This window comes from Haliaeetus leucocephalus, unplaced genomic scaffold (assembly GCF_000737465.1).
Source record: "Haliaeetus leucocephalus isolate CR32 unplaced genomic scaffold, Haliaeetus_leucocephalus-4.0 Scaffold262, whole genome shotgun sequence".
Taxonomy (NCBI): Eukaryota; Metazoa; Chordata; class Aves; order Accipitriformes; family Accipitridae; genus Haliaeetus; species Haliaeetus leucocephalus.
This window is the reverse complement of record NW_010972698.1, coordinates 256,737-275,373: the sequence shown is the minus strand read 5'-3', so window position 1 is coordinate 275,373 and position 18,637 is coordinate 256,737. Positions and strand designations below refer to the sequence as shown.

General features: G+C 48.4%; 1 protein-coding gene across 1 annotated transcript in view; it reads left to right on the top strand.

The window, feature by feature from the left end:
* Positions 1-18,637, top strand: part of GABRA3 (gamma-aminobutyric acid (GABA) A receptor, alpha 3) — a 60,692-nt gene that overhangs the window by 16,409 nt on the left and 25,646 nt on the right. The window contains exons 3-4 of the mRNA XM_010568901.1: positions 13,467-13,534; positions 17,396-17,616. Coding sequence (XP_010567203.1) covers positions 13,467-13,534; positions 17,396-17,616 — 289 coding nt within the window. The remainder of the gene's footprint in view (positions 1-13,466; positions 13,535-17,395; positions 17,617-18,637) is intronic.

Here is an 18,637-nt window from a genome sequence, read left to right as displayed (position 1 = left end):
GCTCCATCAGCCTCCGGATCCGCTCAGCTCCTACCAATTTACCTGCTTGGATTTGTCTCCTGAAGGAAGGCAATTCAAAGCTGCAATGTTACAGCTCTATTAGAGAGCTGTAGTGTGGTTTCCCGCTGGGACCCCCGCCAGGGCTGGTGCCGCCTCTTTCTGATGAGCTGTCGGGAGCTCGGGTGGGAGATGCTGAGCGTGATGCAAGCGAGGGTTGCGGGCGCTGCGGTACCCAGGGAGCCTGGAGATCCCTGCGGGGTGAGGGGGCCTCCCAGCCCCTGGAGGGCAGCGGGGCCGGGGGCTGCCTGTGCAGACTGAAATAGGAACTTTCCCCGGGGGTCTTGTGAAAAATCTTTGGAAGCTGCTGTGGGTGGGATGTTGCATCTCACTTTCCCTGCAGGGGGTTTCTGAGCCAGAGGCGTGGGTTTTTCGGGTGTGATGGTTAGGCGAGGACTGCACGGGAGCAGAGGCGGGTGGCGTGCCTCGGTGCGGCAGGGAAGGCAGTGTGTTAGGCGGGGAGGTGGGTCCGTCCTGGCATCCCTTGGCTCCACACCCGTGGAGCCCAGAGAGGTACTGCAAACCCTGTGAACTGCTGCAACGGGGGTGCCCGAGAGGCATCTGATAACCAAGACCTGGGGCACGAATCCTTCCCCCAGCCAGTGTGGGAGCCCTGTGCACAGGCTCCTGCACTGGGGAGCAGGATCAGTGCTCTGATGTGCTCACAGCTTCCCGGAGGGCAGGTGGTGTCCAGCAGGCTACGGCCAGATGGCATAGGGAGAGCAGCCGGGGGCAGAGATGGTGCAGATGCTCCTCATGCTGCCCTCCAAGGCTGAGAGGCTCTTGTAGTGGTCTCTATTTTGCAGTACTTTGGGTTTTCCTCTGCATGCAAATGTATAATGAGGCCCGTGATGGCTCTGGGCAGTGCCCGTGCCAGCAGGCAGTGGACGGGTGCAGATACTTTCAGCGTGTGCTGAATTGTTTGGGCACTCCCCTGCTGCGCTTGCATTATCGGGGAGCTGGGCCAAGACTGGGCATGGGGGAGAGTGATGGGAACAGAAAGGAGTAAAAAAAAAAACAACAAAACAAAACAAAAAAACGGGAGCAGGTGCTGGCTATTATGTATGAAGCAGAAAAAGAGGAGAGTTCTGGTTGAAAACAGAAGCTGAGAAAAGGCAGATTGGCAGCCAGCATATTTCTGGAGACAGCTTTCTCCTCTGTAGGCTGTGAGTCGCCTAAGAAATGTGTCAATAAAGCACACTCGCAGGCACTGTCTCTAATAAATATATATTTAAGAGAGACATTTCTTCAAAACTTCTGCTAGGAGATGTCTAATTCTGAAGGGATGGCATGAAAAATGACATCTCCAGTGGAAGCAGAGAGTTGCCATGGGAACTGGAACGCTCTGAATGCACATCGCTAAAACAAGAAAACATTCTCCCCAGCAAAGGAAATTAAAAATTACATCTGGAGGCATCTGCCCTCTGCTTGTCTCTGATGGGAGTATCAGAGTATTATGCAGCATATTGTGATTTGTGTAGTGGGTAGAACTGAAAATGCAATATTTGTTGCCGAATTTTTGTGAGTAACTGTGATAAAAAGCCTTCCTGTGTGCTGGACAGACAACGCTGGTGTCTGAACAGTGCTGGGGAAGGGAAGATTTAGAGCCATAAGGGAATTTCCTTTAAAAGGATTTTTCTTACTTGGGAATAAAACAACATCCTGAGTGCACAAATAAGCCCATCTCACTGTGTGTGGATCACCCTGCTACTCCTGGGGTTTGCTGGCCCCATTTGCTGGCCAGGGACTTCCCTGGGAGGCACGGTGATGGAGGGGCACGGTGCGTGTCTGGGGTTTTATCTCATGCTTTGGAGACTCTCTATTTCTGCTTCCAAGTCTTGGACAGCAAACACAGGAGGAGTCATTTCCGCGTGGCAGAGGTGGACTCGCAGTCCGTGCTGTCTAATGCATTTCTTGGTGCGTTGGCAGCAGTGTGTGCAGAGGTAACACAGGGAGCTGGGTGAGCCCAGGCAGCAAGGAGAGCTTGCCGTACTGTACGACAGGACTCCAGCATCAGAGGAAATGCTAAATTGACCAGCGCAAGGCAATGTGAATTAAATAAGTTTATTTGTACGATGTATCGGCATTGCTGCAAACTAAATGAGCAGCGGCCATGCAGCCCAGAGACCCGTGCATGACGGGGGAGAGACAGCTCAGTGGAGACCTTGGCTCTGCGCACAGCTCAGCGGTCACACTGGCAAAGACCATGTTGGGGTGCATAAGGAAAGGAAAGCATTTGTCTGCATTGCCCTGGGGGTGGTGGTGAAGGATGCCAGAAGCGTCACTGGAGGCACACTGTCGCGGGAGATGATTAAGTTCTTCTGCTGAAGGAAATGCTAGCCAGGAGCTAATGGATAAGGGAACCAGAGTGCAAATGACTGTGTTGCTCCCTGCCATGGTTTTCTTGTATCTTCGTCTCACTACCTGGCGTTGGCCTCAGGGGACAGGCTTGAGAATTAAATGGACTCTTCCTCTCAGCTATACAGCAAGCCCCAGGAGCCACTTTCTTTTTCTTTTTTTTCTTTTCTGCACACTACAGTCCGTCATGCGGTCTGGCAATCCTCAGCCTGCAGAGCAACCTGGAACAAAATATAGCCAGAGGCATGGGAAGGCAGGGCTGGGGCTAAAAGGCAGATGGGGAAACTCAGGCACAGCAGAACTGCATTGCATGCTCAGTGCCATAGTGCAGATTAGCACCAATGGTGGGGTTGGAGCTCAGAGCTCTGCCTGCAAACCTCACGCACTTGATCGAGACATCTTGTTTATTCTTTCCCCCTCTGCAATGACATAAAATTAATGCAATGCAGTGTGTTTCTCATTTGATTTTTCTTGCATTTCTCTGCTTGCTTTCTGGCTTTCCAATCTTTCCAGTTGTTTTCTATGTATCAATGATTACCAGGTTAGCAATAGCAGTTTTGTATTGCACCCTTGTGCTTATCTTTTTCCTGGGGATCTGCCTTGAGCTCTGATGAACTACAGAGCTCAGTAGTTCCTTTCCAAATGCTAAGGATTTTACTGGCACTGATCTGACGTTTTTGCAGCTCCTCTTCAAGCATGTGAGTGGCCTGTTGGGAGGTGATGATTTCTGTTAAAGAAAGACTTGCTGCGAATGAGTTAACAAAAGGTTCAGTGTTTTTAGGAAAGGGAGTAAGTGATAACCTGCTGGGGCCAGTCTGCAAGCTCCCTGATGGAGAAGCTTCAGAGGTGCACCGCATCCACGCGGGTTCTGGATAAGCCTGGTCTAATGACTGACTCTCGCAGCCAAGTTATACACGTGTGAGGGCACACAGCAAAGGCAGCGGCTCAGTGGCTGCTTTGTTCTGGTGCCTTATCCCTCCCGTGTATGTGCAACTTCAGCCACAGTACTGGGGCACAGGACCTGCTGCAGTCTTTCCTTGAGGGTGCTGTTCACCAAAATTCCTTGATGTGGTCAACAAGAACATCATCACTGACCCCTAAAGAAGGAAATTAACTGAAGGTGAAGTCAGGAAGGCAGGCCCAGTACGAAATGCAGGTGTTTTGCCGGTAACATGGAGAGGTTTGCCTAATGCTGGAGTACCAGTCTGGCATCTTTGCCCTCATCTCATTGCTCCCTCCAGTGTGTACAGCTATGTAGGCACCCTGCAGGACTGTGGTCAGCAAAGTTTTCCTGGCTTTGGTTTTGTTAGGGCCACAGCTACGTGTACCAGCTGGCAACACGGTGTTGTCTGAATGCTCTTCCCCTGTCCACTGGGACTGGCAGGGATTCCCTTCCCCGAGCACCTCTGGCTTAGCCATCAAGGACAGGCTTTTATACTGAATATGTTAAATTATGCATGCTAATTTATATTCACACATTTTCTCATTGTATTTATAATATATAACAAACATGTTTATGTAGCATCTCTCTTCCATTACCACAGGGTCTCAAAGCACTGTAGAACCTCTAAAAGCAAGCTCATACATACATATTCCTCCTCTGTCTTCATAGCATCTGAGGGTGTCCTAAGTCCTTAAAATAGTAACTACAGTAGCTTTGTTCATTCTGTCTTTTCTGTCTGTAGCAAAAATAGCGCCACTAATTTGTAGTCTCTGTTTGTAGTCTGTATGTGTGAGAATGAGGGGTGTGTGTAAAGCCTCCATGACTGTACATCCTCTAGCAGTTGCTGCTTCTGACTTTCTCTTCTATCTGACTCTCTATTCTATTCCGACTGCACTTTGTGTTTATCAATAGCTTGCACCACACCCTGATTCTAACCTCTGTATGTGTATTTTATGTCACTTAATGCAGTAATAAGAATATGTGTGTGTGCATGCCTGCATGGGGCAATGAGGGGAAGCTAAGTTAAACTACATGAGCCAAATGTATGGTTCTGTTGAGTCTTGCGTTAGTTTTTTGCCTGGGCTCCTAATGGAGTAAGGCTTATCACATCTTTCTTTCTGCCTTTTGTCTTCTAAAAACTTTTGAGCCTGTTGGCTGATCTGAACAAAACCTGACAGGAAGGTAGATATCTCAGAGATTTTAAGTTCCTGCAAGATTTGTGGAATTATGCAGCTAAGTGGAAAAAGACCTGAAGTAGAGAGAGGTAACTAGATGGGATCAACTGCTGTTAGGCATCTGAAAAATAGGCAGGAAAAGCTGATCTGCGGGAAAGCAGCGTTTGTTGGCTCCACTAATGGTACAGCAGCATCTCTCCTAGGCTGTTCTGCTGGATAGAGCTCTAACCTGCATCCCCCACTCTTGGTAAATGTGAGAAAATGCCTTTCTCCAGCATGGGAGGGTGTGAAATCCCTATAGCATCTTCTACAGCAACACATGGACTTACTCACTGCGCCAGGAATGCCTAGAGCCCCCTTATCCATTGTGTGTTGAGATAAAGAGGCAGTGTAGCATGCTCTGTTCAGGGAGTTCAGACCAGAAAACTGGGCTACCCTGTGCCATTACTGACATGGAAGTGCTAGGGAGGCAGTGCAGTTTCTCACCCAGAAGGGACAAGCAGATGCCCTGTGTGGCACTCAGCGCTGTGCTGGGACACTGGCTCCCTGCTCACTTGGAAGCAAGGAGGAATAAGATGTGCCTGACTCCTCTGCTTTCAGCAGTAGTTATGCCTTGATCCAAACTCCATAGCCAACGTGTTATGTAGGCATGGAGAGAGCTGAGACCTGGGTCAGAGCCACGAGCATGTGTATAGCACATTTGGAGACTGCTTAGGGATTTCTCTTCCAAGAACTGAGCTGATCTTCCCTACATAACCCAAGGAGTTTTTGCCCTGGGTGGCTTGTGCCCCAGGGATCACCTAGGAATTAGACATCCATCTAGGCATTACAGTGTGCCATAAATCCTAGACAAGCCATGCTCAAGTGGTAACTGGGTCACTTCATGGTCCTGCATCTGGTTCCTGCAGAGGACACTGGATGCAGCCATGTTACAAAGCTGCATATTGCGGCATGCTGTGTGAGACAGGCAATAAATCTCTTCATTGCATCAGCTCTCCCCTGGCCCTGCTAAGAAAGAGAGCCAGGGCAGCAGGCCATCTCTTTGAGGGATTTGACAGGCATCATCTCACTTCAACTGGGCTGAAAAATTAAGTACATGTAATTGTAGACCATGCTGATGTCTCTCATCATGTGTGAGTGGTTTCGTTGTCAGCTGTCTCTTGAGAAAGCCCCTGAAATTCTTTTCAACTTCTTGCTACCCCTATGCTGAAATATCCAAGTTGGGGGGAGAAAGGAGAAAAAGCACAGCTGGAAGTGATACCGCACGCATATCTGTGTTTACAGATTTGATGACTTCTCTCTAGTCTGGCTGGAGGACATGGAATTGTAGACACTGATGTGCCATCACACCGGAGAGAAAGTAGTGATTAATCACCGTGGCTCACGGAGCAGCAACTTGGGAACTGTCTGTACAGCAAACACTGGCAGTCCCAGGGGATTCGAGCAGCAGCGGTGGGTGCTAAGCCAACCCCTGTGAAAAGATGTCTTGGCACCCCAGGATGGGAGGGACAGGCTTGATGCTTTCATGGAGAGCAGCAGATAGCCTTGTTTCCTGTGTAAATGTGATGCCTTTTTGATCATAACTCTGCAGAATTCACCGGGAGTGTAACTGAGGGGGTCAGATCTGTTACACAGACTGAGTTATTTCAGCTTTACGAGTGAGACAGGGTGACCACTTCTGGAAGCAAGCAAATAGCCGAGCAAAACTGCATTAGACAAATAGTTCATGACACATAGGCACAGCTAGATACAGATCTGATCCAAAGGTCTCATTGGCAATCCCCTGCAGGCTTTTACTCACCCCTGCTTTTGTTGAGATAAGACATTTGTTTCAGACATTTATATTGTTTCTTTCCTTACTGTGTGGTTTATTTTGCAGAGTACAAATTTCCCAGTGCTCAGTCCTTGGCTGACCCCACTTTGCAGTGGATGAGCATCCCATCATCTTTAACCATGTTGTCCCAGGTGGGAGCATGAGGCTAAGGCCAGCCTTCATCCACGGGACCCTGGTCATCATCTTCATCTCTACGCTCACTAGAGAGAGGCAGGTGCCATCAGAGGCAGTCAGGTCTGGGTGGGCTGACCGATGTCTGGGATTACCCTCCCACCATAGACAAAATGGGGTCAAGGAGGTCTCTGTTATGTCTTGATGCTTCTGCCCAAGTGAGTTTTTCTGGAGATGTGTTGGTGGTTTAGGTAGTTCAAGGAATTAAACCTGATGCCGCTCTTAGTTCTGTCTGGCCTGCGCAGGACTGGGCCAGCTGCCAGGCCTCCTGGTGACACTCTTGGCCATTTGGCATTGACTTCTGTAGGCTGTGTGGTGTCCTACCAAAAGCCTTTGCTTCTTACTGATTTCAACTGTTTCAATTCTATGTAATTCTATATACAGAGGTGGCTACAATTTATTCCTATGTAAGGAAGGCTGCTGGCAGGACCAAGACACCCTATGTATGTTCTGGGTTATTCTTCTTTGAAGAACATGTGCATGCTGCCATCCACTTTTGGGAAAGATGCTCAGGCTGAACTCATCAAACCTGGGTAAATGTCTGCAATATGAGACTTGGCTTTTGCTTGTGAACAAGTAACTTTGTATTCAAGGATGCTGAAGCACTAAGACAGCCAAGCAACATCTGAAAATATGTATTTTTACTTTGGGACTGGGAGTTTGAAGAGGTTGACTGTGACCTCTCTATGTGTTTTCTGAGATCCCCAAGTCAAAATGAATTGAGGAGAGAGAAGGAGCAGTGCTGAGAGCTGCCCAGATCTCTCTGCGCTCCAGCTCTGCTCTCCCTTTTGGAGATGCTGGAGGAAATGCCAGTACCTTCTCCATTTTTTGCCATCTCTGTTCCCCAGCCTTCCCCTCCTGACCCATGCATAGCCTCTGCTCCCAGCATACTTGGTGTGAAAGCATCCCAGGTGCAGTAGGGATGTTTGTGGTCCTGACATTAGCAATAGCTCTTGCTGCTTTGTGGCCTTTGGGTGGCAGGAGCTCCGTCAGTCTATGTCCTTGGAGTCAGCTTTATCCCCTGGCTGGGCTGGACAAGCCTAGGAGGCATTAGCAGCGCTGCAGTGATGTTCACTGAAATGTTTCCTTCTGTGCTGCTATTCCTGAGCTCCCTAGCAAAAAAATGCAAGAAAACCATCTCTAATGTCTGTGGGAGAGTCTTGCTGGCCCTGCAGCAGGAGAGCAGCACTGAAGGCTACATCAGGGGTTTCTTGTGTGTGGTTGGTGATGTAGAAGATGTCATGTCTCCATTCCTGCAGCTCTTGCAAGGGAGGTTGTGGTAAGAGGCAAGACTGCCCTCTCCCCTGTGCTCTCCCAGTACTGGCACAGCAGTCCCAAGGGCAAAGACACAGAGAGAGTACCCTGTGCCACACCACCCAGCGATGTGCCCTTCCTTCTTCAGTGCCTCTCTTCTTACTGAAAGGAGACACAACTCGGCTCCCACTTCCCAAAACAAGGCAGCACCACAGGTTAAAAGGCCATCTGAAAAACCAAGGTAGGAACTGGCAAAGGCAGCAGCCCTGTTGTGGTGGGACTGATGCTGTCAGTGAGAGGAGGCACCCAAGGATGGAGTTCTGGCTGGGGGCTGCAGCGTGCTGGCTCCGAAGGCAAGGGCTGCCCTGGGTTGTGGTGTGGCTTGGCTCCAGCGGGCTCATGGGGCTTGTAGCAAAGGTCATGGAAGCCTCTTTTTTTCCAGAGGCTAAAATTGGAAGGAAAATTAAATCCCCCCACTGAGAGGCTGAGAAAACAAAGAATGCAACAGCCAAAAAGCTTCTGTGTGCAGCTGCAAAAATTACCTTCTGCTGCTTATTAATTAGCATGGCAAGGATTTGGGAGAAGGCATGAGGTGGAAGTCAGTAGTACAAACCAACTTCTTGTGTTTCCCTTCCTGGGGGTGCTGGGTTAGCTGTAAAGCACCGTCCTGTCCAGTGTGCTTACTTTGGGTTACATAACATGGGAAAGAGCTACGCAGCATCCCCTCTCTCTTTGTGGTGACACTGTCCTCACCGCAGGCTGGTGGAAGTCCTTCCCAAAGGATTTTGTGTATTTGAGTGGACACTGGACAGGTCCTTGGAAGAGGATCACTGAATAAGGGGACCTCATCAAGCTGAGAAACTCTTGAGCTGAGGCTAAATGCAGTCTAGGAGGGTGTTAAGGGGCATTATCAGCTTGTTATGGCACTTTTTAGGTTGTGACCATGGTTGGAGAAGGGATATTGGGCTGGCTGGATTCCAGAGCAGTTCATACGGAGCCCAGTGCAGATGCATCTACCTCCAGGAGCTGGGCTGGAGCAGTCTGAGGGTTGGTACCCCTGGGTGCAGAAGAGCTTGAATAGCACTGTCCTGCTTTCTAGTCTCAGCCATGTCATTCACAGAAACACCAGTACAGACAGGCTTGTCACCTCCGAGCTCCCTTAGGTCCCAGCACTGCCTCGAGGAGGTCCCAATTCCCTCGCTCATCCAGCTTATCTCTGAGATAAGGCTGTGCAGCCTCCCTGACGTCAGCACAGCAGCCAGGAATCCCCTGCACGAAGCCGCAGTGGCTTCGCCCCTGTTTTAATAGTGCACATCATTTGGGAGCCTCCAGTGCTTGGATGCAGGCACATCATTTCTGCTAGCTTGCGGCATAGCCTCTGGGAACCCCCGCCTGGGAAACGTGACTGTGTTCAGCACATCCGCAAACCTCAAGAGCTGAAACACAACCGTCCGAGTCAATTATATTACAGCTGAGATTCTTAAATAAACAGCACTTGATGAGTGCAGCGGGATGTTTAATAAGAGCCTCCTCAGCCCCCTGTGCCCCCCGCCTCCTATAATCACTTGTAGAGGCAGCCCTACAATCTACAGCCAGCGAGGGGAGAGGCAGCGAGGCAGCATAATTTGTATTCCAGCTCTGCTACTGCTCCTAGTGCTTCCAAGAAGCAAGTAAAAATAGCACTCCGTCATTTTGTAAATAATAGCTATCTCCTCACAGGCCCGGGGAGTCACGAGCACTTAAAAGGGAGATTGCGGGAAGGGAGGGAAGTCTACCTTGAGCCAGGGCCAGGAAGATGGGACATGGGGACCCGGAGGAGGGGACAGGGGAGGACAGGTGAAATGGAAACCCTGAAGCACGCTAGCAGCAGCTGCTGCTGCTGCTTTACACCTTCTGCATGCACAAGGGAAGCAACCGACCCTGCTGGTGTGGGGCTCAGAGCGGCAGGATCCGACCTTCCACGCAGAGCTAGTAGGGATGTTTATTGCCTGCACAAGCAGCTAGATCTGGCGCAGCAAATTCTTGGAGAAGGAGCGGGGTAGCTTTTAAAGAGCAGGCAGGTGTAGGGAGTGCCATGGTAACACTGTGGGAAGGGATGTTATAGCTTTTGTTTTACATTTGCATTGCAGATCTGCCCAGCTGTGGGGGATTTCTGCAGGCGGGAGCAAGGCAGCGTTGGCTGGCAGGCAGGGATGGGGCTTTGTACCATGTGGGAGAAGGGGCAGCTCTGATCGGCCTGCAGCACCTTGTTCCTGCTCACACACTTGCTCCAGATGGTTTTAGAAACACAGTTGTGCTGAAGCTTAGGAATAAGCTGAGCCTATAAATGGGAAAAGCCCCCAGACAAGGGAATCGGCCTCAAATAAATAGCTTGGCAACATGGCATGCCACTTGGGTCTCTAAATTCTGCCCATGTTCAAACATTGAACCTGAAAATCTCTTGCTCTTCTAATTTTGTGACTGCTTCAGGGTCTTTTTTTGCTTTCCCAGGTGGCAGCAGCTTGGGGCATGGTGAGGCTCAGCAACATGGCCAGAGGGTGCTTGTGCAGCCTGCCAAGAGCAATACCGTGCCCCCTGCTGGGCAGTGGTGCACCAGCCCACGCCATTCCCTAGGGCTCTGGTCCTTGCTCCACTCTGGCTTCCTACCTGAACCAAGTCTCTCTTCCCCCCCCCCCCCCCCAATTATAAAACAGGACTGGAAGCATCCACCTGCTACCCCAGCAGGCTTGAAGGCTCAACTCACTTGTACATGTAAAAAAAACTTTGAGTCACAGGGAAAGATGATGCTAGAAAAGGAAAAATGCCATGTAATATTCTGCAACGGGTCTAGGGAGAGTGCCTAACCCTCTGCAGTACAGTCCTTAATTATTAAATCTTTGGTGAGAACTGGGCAAGACAGCCAAGCTGCAGCATGAGCATGTCTGTGGATTGAGAAGGAGATGAGGATTTCCCTGCCATGTCTCTGAGCGGAGGCAGGAGATGCTCCTCTCTCAGCTTTCTCTTGCTGCAAAAGTAGATGCAGTTTCTTCTTGTTCAGGCTCAGGGTGGGTAGGTGTGAGGGTAAGGAGAGGGGAGGCTGGCTGAGTAGCTCCTGATTTCTCTGGAGGAGAAGATGTCACCATCACAGAGCTGATGAGCTCCGGCAGAGCTGCAAGCAGTGTGGATGCTCTTGGGCTGTAGGATCATGAAGGAAGCGAATCTCTGAGGCTGGAGCTCACTCTGTGCCGCTGGTGTATTACTTATCTCTGGATTGCCCAGCTCCACTGAAATCCCTGCTTGCGTAGCAATGATTTAAGCTCAGAAATCCCTCTGGATCCCAGCCAAATCCTGCCCTTGGGAGCACACATTAACAGGGAAAGTTCAGTCTGGCATTTGCCAGGAAAGGTGCAGGGAGCCCATTTTTCTAAGTGCTGGCGGACACCAATAAGCCAGTGACCGAGCCAGGCCCCCCCAGTTTGTCCCTGCACTGGGCACTGACTTGCAGGCACAAAGGGGTCCCACCCAGTTCCAGCGGGTTTGCATGGCCTGGCCCGGGGGGGTACATCTGCGGTCTGGAAATGGGGGATCCTCTTCAGACCCAAGCTGTAATTAATTATTAATATTAATACATTAACGGTGTTTGTTAATGCCATTATCTTTGATTGGATTTGTCAGTAGATTGAAGGGGTGGGAAGCTCTGGAGCTCTGTGACAGCCAGGTTACAGCACGTTAAGGACATAAAGGCTCACATAAAGATAGCAGGATCATATCAAAAGGTGTCCAAAACTAGTTCTGCCTTTTTACCTCCTCATCACTTCCTGAATCCCTTCCCTTGTACTTGGACCCCAAGGATCACATTGTAAAGCATGGGTGCTTTCATGGACCCCTGTCCCTCTGCCCCCTCAGGTGCAGGGGACAATTTATTCTGCACCTCACAAGGACTGGCTTCACTGGCCATGGGCAGCCATGGATCCTGATTTGATGACCACGGCTGTAAATTATTATCTTGGGCACACTGAATGCCAAGAAGGGAGGAGGGGAGGGAAGAGAGAGTTTGTGTTTTCTCTAAAACATAATTAGCTTTCTCTCGCTGCATGTGTTAGCAGAAAGAGCCTCGCTTCACTAAATGTTCTTCTCTGCTGTGTATCTCATTTGAGGACTTGATTGGAGGAAGACAGAGAGAATACCCTGAGTGTTTAAGTCTTACAGAAGTAACTCATTTTGTTCAGGATGATGTCTTGTTGGCTTCTGCGTGTTTCAGAAAGTGTACCGCATACATATTTCTCTTTAACCTTCTTTTTATCGCATCAAGACAAGATCAAGGGTTACTTATATAGCACAATAATATCAGCCACAGGCTGTGTCAGAAGCTTTCCAGCCATAATAACGAAAGACATGTATACGTATATTTTAGCCATTAAGGAGAAAACCCTGCCAGAATGCATTATCTTATTTTTGGATACAAAACTTTGAATCACAAAACTAGCTTCATAGTACTGCAAAACAACTGTCAGGGGACAGAAGGATTTCCATAACTGAATTGAGCAATGGGCCATCCAGGCTACTTGCAAAGCTGCTGCAGTGGCCAAAATGAGGTACTATGCATAAAATATGAACTCTTCTTTGGGGCTCTAAATTGGTTCTTGCATTGGGAAAGCAGCTCTGAGCCAGCTAATGCCATACAAAAAGAGCACAATTGGCATGTTCTATCCCTGAAGTGGTGAGGATTTATGGTAACGTAGTGCTAAACTCAAGGCACCTCACCCATCATTTTTTCAGTACAACCCAGTGGGCAGAGCGTAGGACCATGAATCTGGCAAATCACTATGCCTTGATTTCCCTGCAAAATGGGACAGCAGCAGAGATTTCAATTAGGAAACATGCTGAAATCGTAATGAAGTCAAGAATGAGAGCTGTATGTGCTGTTTGGCACATGTGCTTGTGGCTGTGTTCTGCAAAGCACTTTAGTTTATTTTTACCTGAAGGCATGTGATTAAGATTGCCCCTGGGTTTTAGCACTCGGGACAGGAACTGGGGCTCTGTGGTTCTGCTGGGGCAGTGAGGCTGCTGTTCAGCATCCACAAGGGTGTCGCAGCCTGGGATGCAGGGGAGCGTGTGATGCAGGCGAGCAGCAGCTTTGCAAGAGCAGCCTCTCACCAGGAGCGAGGCACTTAGGAGAACAGCAAACACAATGGCAGTAAAAGGCAATCAGAATATTGATTCTTTTTACATACAGATAAGCCTGAAGCTGTAACAAACCCAGGGTTTCCTAAAACTGGTGGAACATTGCTAGGCTGTTTATCAGGCTGGGAGACACAAAGGGATTTCAGATTAAAAGGAGTTTCAAAGCATCAGGGCTTACCTCTGTACTGAAAACGTGTGGATCTGTACCACATTATGTATCGTGTAGCTGCATACATTTTGTAAACACACATTGTCTGGCTGTGTGGGACATACTCATCCTTGGTGTAAGTGTGGAAAGTAGCAGAACTACATCAGAGATTAATTTGACCAATTACGAGTGATAAAATCGGCCATTGTTCAGGGCACAGCAGAGAGCACGATGCCGGCTTGCTGAGGGCTCGCCAGGGAGGCGCCTGGCAGGAAAAGCCACCACATAACAAACCCCAAACCCTTCCCTATACAAGCAAATTCAGTTCTCTAATTGCTTTTTTTCCCCTTTTTTTTGTCCCAGACAGCGTAACTGAAGTCAAGACCGACATTTACGTGACAAGTTTTGGCCCTGTCGCGGACACAGATATGGTAGGTGCCACTGGCTCATCGCCTCCTGGGGAGGGATGGCTTCTCCTGCAGCCACAGCGGACATGTCCCACCCTCGTCCCTCTACAGTCTGGGCAAAAGCAGGATTTTCCTAAATGGCAAGAACATGACAAGCATCCCAGCTGCCTGCCTGGGCATGAGTGGGCCTCATCATCTTCTTGCAAGCCAGGGGGAGCTTGGTGTGGGTGGTAGACAGGGATTGTTCCTCACGTGTGTTCAGGCTTTTAGAAACCAATTGATAATGCAGCCTTGAAGGGTCGATACCTTTGCACCACTCAAGCACACTGCAGGCTTTAGGGTCTTTTTCCTTCTTGCAAGTGCAACCTAATGAAAAGGGGAGGTCTGCCCATGGGACCAAGACCTGTACATGCTCCACCCATTACATGCTTTGACAAACACCTTCACTGTAGCCAGCTTTCCTTGACCTGACTGTGCGTGGAGGAAGGAAGGTGCTTCCTGGGAAGAGGGGAGGATGCCAGAATCTGGCCTGTTTTGGTGGCAGTGCCAGAAGAGGATGGTTCACCATCAAACTGTCCTTAGTGCTTGAACCAGAAGGGAGGCAAAAGAGAAAAAAGAAAAAGAGCTGATTGCAATATTTTGTCATGTTCAGGGAAAATTATTAACGAAAAGGCCTGAGGTCTGAGTTTAGGCTTGTATTCCCACAACAGTTTGTCTTCTAATTAAAACAGGACTGTGGAGCATAATTAATAGTGAGCTTTCTCAACAGCATTTCTTGCAGCTCATATTCCACATGCATCCAGGCGCACAGAGAAGAGTTGGCTGTTCATGGTTGCTCAAAATTTTGAGGATGCCACATGAGGACAGTCACGCATTCAGGACTGAGACTCTCCTGCACGTCCAGTCCCAGAGGTGACCTGGTGCTGGCACAGCCCAGGCCAGCAGTGGGCAGTCCTGGCCTTGGAGGGAGCCCACTTCGGGAGAGGGAGCAGGCATTGCTCTCATCAGCTAGGTTAGGCAGGAGTAATGTCCTGCGGCTCTCGTGGCCCCTCTGGAGCTGGGAGGGTTTCATTTTCTGTGTTGACATGGCCATGAAGATCTCTTCAGCTGCCCCACTGACAGCCCCATGCTAGCAAGCGGAGGAGTTGGGGGAGAATAAAATCTGTGTTTCATTGAGGTGCTAGCCCCATCACGCAACCCCATCCTTCTTTGGAAAGATCATTCCCTTCCAGGGTTAGAAGTTAACCTGATGTCAGCGTGGCCAAGAGTATTAGTTTCATCTGAGTTCTCTCTCTATCTCACTTGCTTTCCTACAGCAGCAGAGACCCATAATATATTCAGCAATCTTAGCCCTTGGGGAGTATCTGATAATTACTTCCAAGGTGGAGCATATTTGATTAAGGGAGTGTGTATAATGAACTGTGAAGAAGAAATATGAGGTATTGAAAAGAGGAAGGTATTCTCTGCAATATGATTTAACAAAATGAATTTAAAATTAGGAAGACAGTTAAAGAATAATAAATTATTTCCCCTTTGCGTGCTTTAGTTCCATGTGTTTTACAAATGCATAGCAAATGTGTTTTAGTGTGCCGTTCTGGTACTAAATGCACTCAGAAACACGAGACAGAGAAACCCCATCTCCTTGAGAAGCGTGGGGAGAGCCTGCTCTTCTGTGGTGGTTCCTTTCATCTCGGGAGTGGGGAAGTCCCTCCTTCCCTGCTTGCATCTGCCTGGTGATCTCGCTCCCGTCCCTCCTACAGCCATTACTCATTGCAATGGAAAGCCGCTCCTGTGCATCTTGATGCAGACAGAGACTGTAATTATGATGATGGAGGAGAGGCAGGTAAAACTGCTGTGGAGAGCGGAGGAGAGCAGCTGCTTACAAAGCGTGGAGGAGGACATGTAGACCTTTTCTCTGAGATGCTCCAAGGGACTTCTGATCTCTCTTTCAGTGTGGTTTGGAAAGTAGAGCCTGATAGGACCTGACATATGCCTGAATCTTCAGTAGTGAGCTCTTGCAGCTTTGCCTCAGTCCCCAGGAAATTGAAGGGGGAAAAAAAAAAGTTTAAGGGAATTTTATTCTTTGGTGGATAGACTATGGAGACAGACTCAGTCTTGATGTTTTCGGCCACTTCTATAAGGTGAAGAGCATAATGTAGAACTAAGTGTCCTGATTAAAAGGGGCGACTTGGGAATGATGCTCTCAGGGAAAGAAGTATAGAAAAGAGGGGAAGACTCTGAACATGATTTCTCTTTTCTTTGGGAATGATTCCTTAGCATAAAAGAAGAGAAACAGGGCCTGGGAAGTTGTTATAAAAGTTTTACTTCTTTGTTTTTTAGTAGAAACAGGGAGTTCTGAATAAGATAGCTCTTCTCCTGATACGGACTTTTCCCAAACCTACCTCCTGGGACTGCACACAAGCTCATTCCTTTTTTTTTTTTCCCTTTACTGAGCTTAAAACCACAAAGTGAAGGTAGCTTCCATGAAGGGGCAGAATATCTTGTACAGGGCAGAGCCTGTGGGAATGTAGGATCTTCTCTTTCCTTCCCCCAGCCAGGCTCCAGAAACTTCACATTTGAGCTGGAGTGGCTCTGTGGCCAGGGAGCAAGGATGAATTTCTTTACCAAGATGCTTTCATTCAGCTGCCATCTGCTGCAAAACCTGTAGGAATTTCTACGACCTATAGGAAACTGATGCGCAGCAGCTTTTAAATGCTTCTGAGAAGAGCTGCAGGAAAGAAATCACTCACAATGATAAGTTTAGTTGGTCCTGCAGCCTCCAGGAACCCGTAAATAAAGACTATGAGTCTGCAATGGCAGGGGAAGAACAGCTGGGACAGACAGATTTTCCAAAGCCCCTGCCTCTCTCTGAAAGCCTTGTGAGCTAATGAGATCCTTCCTTAGCAAGAGGAGGTGTGTGTCGTAGAGGTGAGCAGTGGTGCAGCTCATGCTGAGGGGCTGAAGAATTTCCCACAAGTGACATGGACCCTCAGAGGACATGGGGTGGCTCAGGTCACAGGGAACAGCAGTCCCTTATGCCAGGCACTGGGCAAGTTGATTTAATTTTGCCTTGGGGTGGCCATGGAGCTGTAGCGCCTTTGCTGCTTGGTCAAGTGGTTTCCAAGGCTGCACGCACCGAGCAAGGAGCTGGCCCTGGCTGCAGGGTTTCAGAGATGTGACTTCTAATTGCCTCAACTGGAATTTGGCCTAGGAAATGGGTTTCTACACTAGTGGAAAGAAAAAAAAAAAGGGGGAGGAAAAAAAAGAAAAAAGGGAAAAAATAGGAAAAAGAAGAAAAAAGAAAAGAAAGTCACAGGATCTTGTAATGCAAGTTTGTGAGGTTCTTGATTCAATGCTTTTCCAGAGGTGGCCTAGGGAACAAAATGACATTAAGACAATGTCATGAAACTTTATTTCTTTTTTTTTTTTATGAGCGGGGGTATAATTACCAGTATCCTGGCCAAATTCCATCTCCAGGAACTTTTATTTTTGCCTTTTTAAATTCCTGTGTAGCTGCGCATAATGGTTCCCTGCCCTGAAACATCTGGATAAAGGTGGTGGTGTAGCAGGACTACCCCAGAACTGGCCACTGGCCACTGTAGGCTGTATTGCAGCTTGTGTGCAGTGGTCAGACAGATTGAAATGCAAATTTTGGCATCATATGTAAGTCATTATAAAAAATGTGGTAAATGCCCTCTATCCTCCACAGATTTCTCCACTGCTGCTAATCCACACTTCTTGTTGCATCACACTTCATGTCAACCAAGGTGTGCCAAAACACAGTATGCTCAATGACAGAAGATATTTACCATTCCTTGAAGCGGCTTGTTTGCAATGAAGAGCTGAGTAAAACAAGACTTATTTTTCTCTTCTTTCTCCACAAAGGAATACACTATTGATGTCTTTTTCCGGCAATCCTGGAGAGATGAAAGGCTGAAATTTGACGGTCCCATGAAAATACTTCCCCTGAACAACCTGCTGGCCAGTAAGATCTGGACTCCTGATACCTTCTTCCACAACGGGAAGAAATCTGTTGCCCATAACATGACAACACCCAACAAGCTGCTGCGCCTGGTGGACAATGGTACCCTCCTGTACACCATGAGGTAAGTTTCGGTCTCCTGGGCCAGGGTCTTCCAGGTCCCTATACACAGGCAGGCAAGGATGGGACCTCAAGGTATGTTACAGCAGGGTTTGTGTAGACTTCCACTGATTGTTAGCACATTTGAGTCTTATCCTGCTGCTTTCCCTGCTATCCTTGTTTCCTACCTACGTAGCATCACTGATCCTCAACTTAAGCACATTTTTACAGGTAGCTTTTTTCTCATCATTCATGTTGATTTTTTTTCTTTTATGTGATGAGGTAGAAGTGTTGGGATCTATAGTTTGTGGAGTTAGTGTGCCACCCAACTTATTTTTGTTCCTGGTCTCTGATGGGATATCAAGTCAGGTTTCCAGTATTGGTAGGGGAATACTGGGATAGGAGACTGTGTTATTCTCCAGCAGCTTGAGAACAGATCTAAATTTGTTCAGCATGTTACACCGGAGCTGTTTGAAACTTCTAATGAGCCCAAGCTTGCTTGTGAGAGCAATGGGGTTTCTTTTCCTACTTCATGGAATCAAAAATCCAAATCTGTGTAATCATTAGGAAAAAAAATCACCAGCTTATTAAAAACTGTGCTTTGGAGGTGCTGGGTTTGGAGAGGCCATTGGAAGTTCTCAGTTTAACCCAGCCCAGGTTGTCCCCAGCTGAGCAATCAATGCGAGCCCTGAACATGAGGCAGCCCTGCAGCATGAGACCCCAGGCAGTGATACCGCCTGTGCAACCCCACTGTGAGGTCCAGCAACTGGGCCCTTCCTTCTAAAACATGAGTTGCTGTTGGGGAACCATGCTTCGGCAGTCATCTTCTCTGGATTTCTCAAGAACAGCCCTGGTACATACATTTATCACTAAGCTGCAACAGGTGGAGAGTATGAAGAGAAATGCCTTTGGGTTAATTGTATGTTTGTTCCGAACTATTCAGATATTCCTGTATGCTTGTAAGCTATTCACCCACATAAATAATGTTTGCCACCTGGGGTTGATCTACTAATTTGCCTTCTGAGGTAAATGGGCTTATAAATGAA